The sequence below is a fragment of the Pseudophryne corroboree genome, chromosome 10 (assembly GCF_028390025.1).
Source record: "Pseudophryne corroboree isolate aPseCor3 chromosome 10, aPseCor3.hap2, whole genome shotgun sequence".
NCBI classification, from domain to species: Eukaryota; Metazoa; Chordata; class Amphibia; order Anura; family Myobatrachidae; genus Pseudophryne; species Pseudophryne corroboree.
This window is the reverse complement of record NC_086453.1, coordinates 206,629,551-206,641,567: the sequence shown is the minus strand read 5'-3', so window position 1 is coordinate 206,641,567 and position 12,017 is coordinate 206,629,551. Positions and strand designations below refer to the sequence as shown.

The following is a 12,017-nucleotide window of genomic DNA, read 5'->3' as shown; positions in this document are numbered from 1 at the left end:
GGTTCAGTCGCAGTAGTGACCCATTGATTACGGCACAATAAATTATCAACACCCCCATTTTGTGTATTACTCTGTCTTTTGGGTTCTCCTTGGGGTGTCCATCCTTCTGGCACAGGCTCCTGCGGAAGAAGCCGCGAGAAGTCCTGAACCAGCAAGCGTCATCTGGAAACACAGGTACGACACTACACCATCACAGGAGCTGATATTACAACTTGGCGTCTACGAACAGGATTACAGATACCCCTGTGAATAGCAAGATGTCGCAGTCACAAGACGCAGAAAGGCAACCGCAGTCCTCAGACTCTACCCCAAGCTGCAAAAGATTGCCCGAAGCACCCATTCTAGCACCCCCAGCAGTAGTGATGCCAACTACACTGACCACCATGCCCTATTACTTCGGGGCCTCATGGCTTCCAATATACTCGGGAGACGCCCACTCAAAGGTGACCAGTTCCTTCAGGGAATTCAAGGACAAGTTACAATAAATATTCCGTTTATACACACTGAGCGAGGAACAACGGGCGGAGATCGTCATCGGCCAGCTACAGTGCTCTGCGCTATGGGAGGCCCGATCGTGGTCGGACGCAGATCGCAAATCGTCCGAAGGGATCCTGAAGAAACTGGCCAGCATCTTTAACGCCCAGTCCATTACAGAATTGAAGGGGTGACTATACGCCCGAAAACAACAACCGCGAGAATCCTTGCAAGATTTTGCCCTGGGATTACAATAGGCGATGTGGGCAATCCAAGCTAGAGCTCCGAGGGAAGTAGAACACGTCGATGAAACATTGATGGACCTGTTTATTGAAGGGGCCAGAAGTGAAACAACAAGGGCCCAGCTGAGAATGTGGAGAAAACAGAAACCCGACTGCACCTTCACCGAGTTTAAAGAAACCTCAATGGACATACTGGGGCTGAACCAGAACACAGAAACGGAGTATGGGGCAACCTCGGAGCAGACCGAGGATGAAGAGTGTGAAAAGATGCAACTATGTTTGATCCCCGAACCCTGGAAGTCTAAAAGCATTGTCACCCAGCAGGTTCAGACCAGTCAAGATCCAATCGGGGCTCTCACCAGTGCCGTAATGGAGATGATGAAGGAGATTCGAGATGTACATCTGGAATAGGCCGAGGAAAAACGCAGAAGACGACACCGCGACTCGGGTGGAAGAAGAGGACGACAATGGGATGCCCTACGGGGGTCAGGATGAGGCCCCGCCAATCAATTCCATGCTCCAGAAGGTGCTGTATGTCAACAAACATCCGAAAGAGTGGAGAGAGTAGATCTACCATGGGAAGAACGACCCAGGGAGGCAGGGCCAAGACTGGTGTTGCAGAGTCAAGTCAGAGTGATAGGTGTACCATCTGGTGGGGATGATCGAATAGCCAGAAAGAAGACAGGCTAAGTATTGTGGTTTAGTGCAACGCGTGGTTATGGTTTCATAAGGAGAACAGACACTAGGAGAACCATATATGTTCACTATACTGGCATTCAGAAGACCCATCAGAACAATTACTTCCTAAGCCTAGGAAGCGGGGAATGGGTCGAATTTGAATTGACCAATGGCAAAAGGGGTGTTAAGGCCATCAACGTCACAGGTCCTAATGGCGTTCCAGTGCAAGGCAACAGACATGCCAGAGAGCGTAACCGGTATTGGCGCTGTCCGCGGTATAGAAAGCCTCCACTCTACTACCAGCAAGACTACCGGCACACTGGAAGCAGAGAGGAATTAAGAGGCGGTAATAGTGAGACCGGTAGGCCTAACATCAATCCTCCTCAACCTGACCAGATGCCCCGACCACCAGAACCTGAAGTCCCAAACCAAAGGGAACTGCTGAAAACAAGCGAGAGACCAGTTGTGAAGGGTCAGAGTGAGACAGTGCAGCAGTGCCTTCACAATGTGGTTAAGCCTCGGCTTTCTCCTCAACCAAAACGGGAGTACATCCCAAGAAGTCAAGATGCAGATTACCGTGCAGCAAATCTCAAGCAAACAGATGCCGATGCAACTGACCAGAAAAGAGACACTGAAGCAGTGGTCCACATGGCCTTGACAAAGATAGTGGAGCCCTTGGAATCCAGAAGTCCAGAACCAGCTATGCTACCATCTGAACCCAAGACCTAGGCAGAGACCCCAAAGGCAGCTGAGAAGGCCGAGACCCGTTCCACTGAGGAGAAGCCTGTAACGGATAGCGAGTACACGACCATAACGGGAGAAGAATTCACCTTCAGGATACAGCAGGCTATACAAAGATCCATGAGACGCGACAAAGGTGCACCACGTGCTCGATGTAGATCGCACGCCGTGATATAGAGTACCACCCATGTACATCATTGAAGAACCCGTACAGCAGAGGGATGGGAGTCCTGTGGCGGAAGGATGGGGGCCGCAGGGTGGACATACCCTAGCTATTTATTTAACAGAGTAAAAGTAGAAATGTATAACTGTTCAGGTTTAACTTGTTAGCATCTATTTATTTGCATTTATTGGGAATCCAAAGACTGTTGTGCAGGACTTTGAGCCATTACAGTATGCGTGGGGACATGCATAATTTTAGCGGGCAAATTTGTGATGACCCCCTCTTGGGGTACCCCTTCTGCTAGTTTAAACCAGCTGCACGAAGACACTAAGGATTAAAACCCTTTTCATCTGGTTGCTAAGCAACCATGGCACCCAGGAGAAAAATCTATATAGCACTAGGACTCTGGGCTTTTCAGCAGGATTCCTGGCAGGGCGGGAAGCTGGGAGTGATCTGATTGGCCGTGGTGTGTGTGTGGAGAGAAGCAAGAAGGAGAGCTGCAGAGAGCTGAGAGGAGCATGGCAGTGAAGCGGAGACCGGTGTGTGTGTGAAGAGCTGTGTGCGGAAGTCCGGAGGCACGCTGCGCTGGGAGAGACTGGGCACTGAGAGAAGGCTGTCACCCTGCAAAGCAGCAGTGAGAAGTGACCGGCAGGAGCTGGCAACAGCAGCAGATAATAGAGGTACTCTACCTCACCCCAGACAGCCCCCACCTATGGGCACTCAGGCCAACAGTGATCACCCTTGTTTTGTTCATATGTTTGTAAATCCAGTCATAAGGACACAGAGACATGTGAGTTCACTGTTGTGCTATTAGCAGCTTGTGTGAGGGATCGCTAGTAAGCACTTCACCGCATTATCTATGGGATTACAAATACTGGGCCCAGTACCAACTCACGTTGCAACGTCCTTTAAGGGACTTCAACATATGTGGGGACTTTTGTTAACAGGTTAGACTGAGCCTAATAAACCTACCGCCATCTTGTGGGCATTCCAGTTTTCACATAGTTGATAGGAAAGGAAGGTTATTCTTTATTTGTGCATTTACATGGTAAATAGCTAAGATGAGGACATATTTCTTGAATGTTACTATTGTTGTTTGATTATGCTGCCAAGTACCTAATTGAAACATTATACAGTACAGCTATGATTAACATTGTTACAAGATGTGATATGACTTAACTTTTACAGTGATTTGTTATACACTTGATTGGGTATAGCCCCGGTTCAGTCACAGTAGTGACCCATTGATTACGGCACAATAAATTATCAACACCACCATTTTGTGTATTACTCTGTCTGTTGGGTTCTCCTTGGGGTGTCCATCCTTCTGCCACAGGCTCCTGCGGAAGAAGCCGCGAGAGGTCCTGAACCAGCAAGCGTCATCTGGAAACTGTTATGCACACCAGTGCCTGCAGGAATGTACTGGTGTCTGAACTGTTATGCACACCAGTGCCTGCAGGAATGTACTGGTGTCTTAACAGATAGGGATGCAAAACAAATGAACTCACAGACAGACTGGGGAATATGACATTACGTACACAGAAGGTGATAGGGTAACAAAATAAACACAAAGTGAACAGAGAAGCCCAGAGGCTAAGAAACTGGGTGTCTCCCTAGTATTAAGAATGCTCAGATGGAAAAAGCAAGATGTTGTGTTTTAATACGTAGAGAACCCGAAATGCTGTTGCTAAGGGCAACAGCAAAACCCTAAAGGGTTACCAACGGGTGTGGCAGTAAACTCCTTGGTCAGAGATGGAATGATAGACACAAGGAGAGTCTCCACAATCCTAATCCTCACTTGCAGTGCACATGTTTAGCTTACTGCCACTAAACTGACACCTGAACACCTTGCACAGTGAGACAGGATTTAGGCAGGCAAATCTGATAATACAGCCGCAAACTTGCTAGGTTCACAGAGTAGCAAAAGAACCCCAGCAAGTTAAACGACTGACTCCAGTCTTACTGCTAGGTCTGGATTGGCAGAGTGTAGTACCAAATCCCAAGGCCTATATGCAGTAAGCAACAACAAATACAAAGCTACACAGTACTGGCTAACTTTCAGGAACTAACTAACCAACAAAGATTCAGCAGCATCTGCTTAACCTGAGAAGAGGCCTTATATAGCAGGTGCTGTCCACGCCCCACTCAGACCTCACAGACTGTGAGCACAAAAACCAGCACCGGATCCCCTGCCGTGCACAGAGCCTGTAACCACTGCACAGCAAAAGACCCGAACCGGAGTATCAGCTGCTCTCAGGTTACTCCGCTAGCACTTGTCTCCCGGTTGCCATGACGACGTGGCAGCACAGGGAAGGAGACCCTAACAGTACCCCCCCTCTGACGAGGGGTCAAAGAACCCCTACCACCGGGTTTATCAGGGAACTGCGAGAAGAAAGAGCGTATCAGTCTGGGGGCATGAAGATCACAACTGCGCACCCACGACCGCTCCTCCGGGCCATACCCCTTCCAGTGCACCAAAAATGACAGCCGACCCCGAACCATCTTGGAGTCAAGAATCCTTTCAACAACAAACTCCCTCTGGCCACGTATCAGAAGAGGGGAAGGTCTTCCACTGGAAGAAGGATTACTAATCGCCCGTTTTAAAAGGGAACAATGAAATGTTTTATTGATACCCAAAGAACGGGGCAGATCTAACTGAAATGCCACCGGATTGATAACTCTGGTGATCTTATAAGGGCCGATGAACCGGGGGCCCAACTTATGAGATGGCTGTCTCAACTTCAAATTCTTGGTAGACAACCAGACGAAGTCTCCTAATTTGAAGCTGCAGGGTCTTTTCCGCTTATCAAAAACCCTTTTGGTCACTAATGACACAGACACAAGGGCTTTCTTCACTTTCCTCCAAATACCTCTAAGGACCGAAACCACAGAGGAACCACCAGGCGTGGAGTCCAGGGGGTCAAAAGAATTGGCCTTAGGATAATGCCCATACACACAACGGAAGGGAGAGATCCCTGTAGCAGAGTGAGCCGCGTTGTTATAGGCAAACTCCGCCATGGACAGATGAGCAACCCAGTCAGTCTGACACTTGGAGACATAACACCTGAGGAACTGCTCCAAGGACTGGTTCACCCTTTCAGTCTGCCCATTAGACTGCGGATGGTAGCCTGACGACAAGCTGACAGAAATCTGGAGATCGGAACAAAATGCCCTCCAGAATTTGGCCACAAACTGGGATCCGCGGTCAGAGACCACATCAAGTGGCAACCCGTGGAGACGCACAACATGCAGCATAAATAATTCAGACAGGCGTCTGGCCGATGGCAGCCCAACCAGTGGAACAAAGTGCGCCATCTTCGAAAACCTGTCAACGACAACCCAGATGGCTGTCATCCCCGAGGATTTGGGCAAGTCCACCACAAAATCCATTGAAATGTGGGTCCATGGCTTAGATGGGATAGAGAGTGGATGTAATGGGCCAACAGGAACCCCTCTAGGAGTCTTATTTCGGGCACAGATGTCACATGCCCGAACCCACTGATCCACATCCTTAGCCACCGAGGGCCACCACACCGCCCTAGATAGCAACTCCCGAGTTCTGGCAATACCCGGGTGACCTGCCGACTTCTTGGCATGGAATTCCAGGAACACTCGCTGTCTTAACCTAGGAGGCACAAACAAAAGACCTACCGGAAGTCTGGAGGAGCCTGCTCCTGTGCTCTAAGGACTAATGATAAGAGGTCCTGGGTAATGCCCACTTTAATACATGATGGGGACACAATGGGCAACGGCTCCTCGGTGGTCTCCTGGATTGGAGCAAAACTCTGCGAGAGCGCATCAGCCTTGATGTTTTTTGACCCAGGGCGATATGTTATCAAAAAATTAAAGCGAGCAAAAAACAAAGCCCATCGTGCCTGCCTGGCATTGAGACGCTTCGCTGACTCTAAATATGCCAGATTCTTATGGTCGGTGAGAATTGAGACCACAAACTTAGCCCCCTCAAGCCAGTGTCTCCACTCCTCGAGTGCATCCTTAATAGCCAACAATTCCCGGTTACCCACGTCATAATTCATCTCGGCAGGCGAAAATTTACGGGAAAAGTAAGCACAGGGATGAAGGCGATTATCAGACACCCCCATCTGAGAGAGCACTGCCCCAATACCCATCTCAGAGGCATCCACCTCCACCACAAAAGGACGCTCTGGATCTGGGTGTCGCAGCACCTTGGCCGATACAAATGCCCTTTTGAGACGGGCAAAAGCCGCTTTAGCCTCACAAGACCAGTGAGCAACATCCGCCCCTTTCTTAGTGAGTGCCACCAAGGGCGCCACTATAGACGAAAATCCAGCGATAAATCGTCTATAAAAATTCGCAAAGCCCAGGAAACGCTGAAGCGCCTTCAAACTAGTGGGCTGCACCCAATCCAGGACTGCCTGTACCTTGGAACCCTCCATTTGGAAACCTTCTGGGGAGATAATATATCCTAGAAATGCGATTTGCTGAACTTCAAATTCGCACTTCTCCAGCTTCGCCCCAAGCCGGTGGTCTCTGAGTTTCTGGAGGACTAAGCGTACATGCTTCCGATGTTCCTCCAGGGAATGGGAGAAGATTAGGATGTCATCTAAGTATACAACTAAGAATCTATCCAAATATTCCCTGAGTACATCGTTCATGAAATCCTGGAAGACTGCCGGGGCATTACAGAGCCCAAAAGGCATCACCAAATATTCATAATGCCCTGAGTGGGTATTAAAGGCAGTCTTCCATTCATCCCCCTCTCTTATTCGGATTAGATTGTACGCCCCGCGTAGGTCAATCTTAGAAAAAATGGTGGCAGTACGAAGCTGGTCAAACAAGACCGAAATGAGAGGCAGTGGGTATGAGTTTTTAATCGTGATACGGTTCAATTCCCTGAAGTCGATGCAGGGTCGCAATGAACCGTCCTTTTTACCCACGAAGAAGAACTCCGACCCAACTGGAGACTGTGAAGGTCTGATAAATCCCTTAGCCAAGTTCTCCTGAATGTACTCTGCCATAGCCTGAGTCTCAGGACGTGACAGGGAGTACAACCTGCTCTTGGGAAGCTTAGCATTTGGCAACAAATCAATGGCACAGTCATAGGGGCGATGGGGAGGTAGTACCTCTGCAATTTTTTTGGAGAACACGTCCGCAAAATCTGCATAACACCCTGGCAATCCTGGCAAACTTAGCTGCGAGAGCCTGACTGGAAGGCTCAAGCAACTCCTGAAACAATCAGTACCCCAACTAAGAATCTCCCCAGAGACCCAGTCAAATTGAGGATTGTGGACCCTTAACCAGGGTAACCCCAACACCAATGGGGCAAAAGTACAGACAGTCACATAAAAGGACAATTTTTCAGAGTGTGTGGCTCCAATAAACAAAGAAATCTGGCTAGTGCAAGAGGTAATTTTACCTTGGGATAATGGTTCCCCGTTTAACCCACAAATCTCAATTTCCGATGCCAAGGGTACTAAGGGAACAGAGTGTTTCAGGGCGAATTGGCGGTCCATAAAAACCCCGTCGGCCCCACTGTCCACAAAGGCCTCAGTCTTGACAGTTTGACCGAGGATCTTCAAGGTCACCGGAATGATAAAAGTCTTCTTGGGAAATTCTGACTTCTGGCCTGACAGGATATTTCCCATCACCCTCAGGCCCTGAAGTTTTCCGGCTTTTCTGGGCATGATACTACCACATGACCTTTATTCCCACAGTACAAACACAACCCCTGCTGTCTCCTCCGCGTCTTCTCACGCGAGGAGAGGCGGGTAGCCCCAATCTGCATAGGCTCCTCGGAAAATTCCTCAGAGTCTGAGGTTCCCTTGGGAAAGAAGGAAACCTCGGTCTCCCTTTCAAGCCTACGCTCTCTCAGCCGTCTATCCACCCGGATGGATAACTGCATGAGCTGATCCAAGCTATCAGGCAAGGGATATTGTACCAGTTGGTCTTTTATCTGGTTAGAAAGACCTCTTCGGTACTGGTGTCTCAGGGCTGGGTCATTCCACTGGGTATCATGAGCCAACCTCCGAAACTCCGTACAGTAAACCTCAACTGGCCTTCGCCCTTGCTTAAGGATCGAAATCTGAGCCTCGGCTGAGGCCGTCTTGTCAGGGTTATCATACAACATGCCCAGTGCCGTAAAAAAAGCATCAACACTTTTAAGCGACGGACAGTCAGGCTGCAACCCATATGCCCAGACCTGTGGGTCTCCTTGTAGCAAGGAAATCACTATGCCCACCCGCTGTATCTCTGACCCAGAAGACTGAGGCCTAAGCCGGAAGTATAGCTTGCAGCTCTCCTTGAAACAAAAGAACTGCGAGCGATCTCCAGAAAAACGATCCGGGAGATTTACTTTCGGCTCCTTAACCCCTGAAGGTGCTGCTGCTGCGGGAGCTCCGCCAGCGGCCTGGGAGGTGTGCATTTTAATGGACAAATCATTAAATTGTCGAGTCAGGACCTGCACCTGATCGACCACCTGTTGCAACGTATTTTGAGGGGTATGCTCCATATTCCCACAAAATTTCAACAGGAGTATTAGGCTGCTGAATATGTTATGCACACCAGTGCCTGCAGGAATGTACTGGTGTCTGAACTGTTATGCACACCAGTGCCTGCAGGAATGTACTGGTGTCTGAACAGATAGGGATGCAAAACAAATGAACTCACAGACAGACTGGGGAATATGACATTACGTACACAGAAGGTGATAGGGTAACAAAATAAACACAAAGTGAACAGAGAAGCCCAGAGGCTAAGAAACTGGGTGTCTCCCTAGTATTAAGAATGCTCAGATGGAAAAAGCAAGATGTTGTGTTTTAATACGTAGAGAACCCGAAATGCTGTTGCTAAGGGCAACAGCAAAACCCTAAAGGGTTACCAACGGGTGTGGCAGTAAACTCCTTGGTCAGAGATGGAATGATAGACACAAGGAGAGTCTCCACAATCCTAATCCTCACTTGCAGTGCACAGGTTTAGCTTACTGCCACTAAACTGACACCTGAACACCTTGCACAGTGAGACAGGATTTAGGCAGGCAAATCTGATAATACAGCCGCAAACTTGCTAAGTTCACAGAGTAGCAAAAGAACCCCAGCAAGTTAAACGACTGACTCCAGTCTTACTGCTAGGTCTGGATTGGCAGAGTGTAGTACCAAATCCCAAGGCCTATATGCAGTAAGCAACAACAAATACAAAGCTACACAGTACTGGCTAACTTTCAGGAACTAACTAACCAACAAAGATTCAGCAGCATCTGCTTAACCTGAGAAGAGGCCTTATATAGCAGGTGCTGTCCACGCCCCACTCAGACCTCACAGACTGTGAGCACAAAAACCAGCACCGGATCCCCTGCCGTGCACAGAGCCTGTAACCACTGCACAGCAAAAGACCCGAACCGGAGTATCAGCTGCTCTCAGGTTACTCCGCTAGCACTTGTCTCCCGGTTGCCATGACGACGTGGCAGCACAGGGCAGGAGACCCTAACAGAAACACAGGTACGACACTACACCATCACAGGAGCTGATATTATAACTTGGCGTCTACGAACAGGATTACAGATACCCCTGTGAATAGCAAGATGTCGCAGCCACAAGACGCAGAAAGGCAACCGCAGTCCTCAGACTCTACCCCAAGCTGCAGAATATTGCCCGAAGCACCCATTCCAGCACCCCCAGCAGTAGTGATGCCAACTACACTGACCACCATGCCCTATTACTTCGGGGCCTCATGGCTTCCAATATACTCGGGAGACGCCCACTCAAAGGTGACCAGTTCCTTCAGGGAATTCAAGGACAAGTTACAATAAATATTCTGTTTATGCACACTGTGCGAGGAACAACGGGCGGAGATCGTCATCGGCCAGCTACAGGGCTCTGCGCTACGGGAGGCCCGATCGTGGTCGGACGCAGATCGCAAATCGTCCAAAGGGATCCTGAAGAAACTGGCCAGCATCTTTAACGCCCAGTCCATTACAGAATTGAAGGGGCGACTATACGCCTGAAAACAACGACCATGAGAATCCTTGCAAGATTTGCCCTGGGATTACAAGAGGCGATGTGGGCAATCCAAGCTAGAGCTCCGAGGGAAGTAGAACACGTCGATGAAACATTGATGGACCTGTTTATTGAAGGGGCCAGAAGTGAAACAACAAGGGCCTAGCTGAGAATGTGGAGAAAACAGAAACCCGACTGCACCTTTACCGAGTTTAAAGAAACCTCAATGGACATACTGGGGCTGAACCAGAACACAAAAACGGAGTATGGGGCAACCTCGGAGCAGACCGAGGATGGAGTGTAAAGAGATGCAACTATGTTTGATGCCCGAACCCCGCAAGTCTAAAAGCATTGTCACCCAGCAGGTTCAGACCAGTCAAGATCCGATCGGGGCTCTCACCAGTGCCGTAAGTGAGATGATGAAGGAGAATTGAGATATACGTCTAGAATAGGCCGAGGAAAAACACAGAAGACGACACCGCGACTCGGGTGGAAGAAGTGGACGACAATGGGATGCCCTACGGGGGTCAGGATGATGCCCCGCCAATCAATTCCATTCTCCAGAAGGTGCTGTATGTCAACAGACCTCCGAAAGAGTGGAGAGAGTAGATCTACCATGGGAAGAACGACCCAGGGAGGCAAGGTCAAGACTGGTGTTGCAGAGTCAAGTCAGAGTGATGGCTGTACCATCTGGTGGGAATGATCGAAGAGCCAGAGCCAGAAAGAAGACAGGCTAAGTATTGTGGTTTAGTGCAACGCGTGGTTATGGTTTCATAAGGAGAACAGACACTAGGAGAACCATATATGTTCACTATACTGGCATTCAGAAGACCCATCAGAACAATTACTTCCTAAGCCTAGGAAGCGGGGAATGGGTCGAATTTGAATTGACCAATGGCAAAAGGGGTGTTAAGGCCATCAACGTCACAGGTCCTAATGGCGTTCCAGTGCAAGGCAACAGACATGCCAGAGAGCGTAACCAGTATTGGTGCTGTCCGCGGTATAGAAAACCTCCACTCTACTACCAGCAAGACTACCGGCACACTGGAAGCAGAGAGGAACCAAGAGGCGGTAATAGTGAGACCGGTAGGCCTAACACCAATCCTCCTCAACCTGACCAGATGCCCCGACCACCAGAACCTGAAGTCCCAAAGCAAAGGGAACTGCTGAAAACAAGCGAGAGACCAGTTGTGAAGGGTCAGAGTGAGACAGTGCAGCAGTGCCTTCACAATGTGGTTAAGCCTCGGCTTTCTCCTCAACCAAAATGGGAGTACATCCCAAGAAGGCAAGATGCAGATTACCATGCAGCAAATCTCGAGCAAACAGATGCCGGTGCGACTGACCAGAAAAGGGACACTGAAGCAGTGGTCCACATGGCCTTGACAAAGATAGTGGAGCCCTTGGAATCCAGAAGTCCAGAACCAGCTATGCCACCGTCTGAACCCAAGACCTAGGCAGAGACCCCAAAGGCAGCTGAGAAGACCGAGACCCGTTCCACTGGGGAGAAGCCTGTAACGGATAGCGAGTACATGACCATAACGGGAGAAGAATTCACCATCAGGATACAGCAGGCTATACAAAGATCCATGAGACGCGACAAAGGTGCACCACGTGCTCATTGCAGATTGCACGCCGTGATATAGAGTGCCACCCATGTACATCATTGAAGAACCCGTACAGCAGAGGAATGGGAGTCCTGTGGCGGAGGGATGGGGGCCCCAGGGTGGACATACCCTAGCTATTTATTTA

General features: G+C 49.4%; 1 protein-coding gene across 1 annotated transcript; it reads left to right on the top strand.

The window, feature by feature from the left end:
* The first annotated feature begins 10,440 nt into the window (after positions 1-10,440).
* Positions 10,441-11,722, top strand: LOC134965267 (Y-box-binding protein 1-like). The gene is made up of 2 exons (XM_063941756.1): positions 10,441-10,568; positions 11,047-11,722. The coding sequence occupies exons 1-2, from the start codon at positions 10,441-10,443 to the stop codon at positions 11,720-11,722; spliced, it is 804 nt and encodes a 267-aa protein (XP_063797826.1).
* Positions 11,723-12,017: the final 295 nt, after the last annotated feature.

Bases quoted from the DNA above. Each gene is read 5' to 3' on its own strand.
- LOC134965267 (XM_063941756.1), top strand. From the start codon at position 10,441: ATGTGGAGAAAACAGAAACCCGACTGCACCTTTACCGAGTTTAAAGAA. The intron at 10,569-11,046 runs GTAAAGAGATGC...TGGTTTCATAAG, and splicing joins GAGCAGACCGAGGATGGAGT to GAGAACAGACACTAGGAGAA.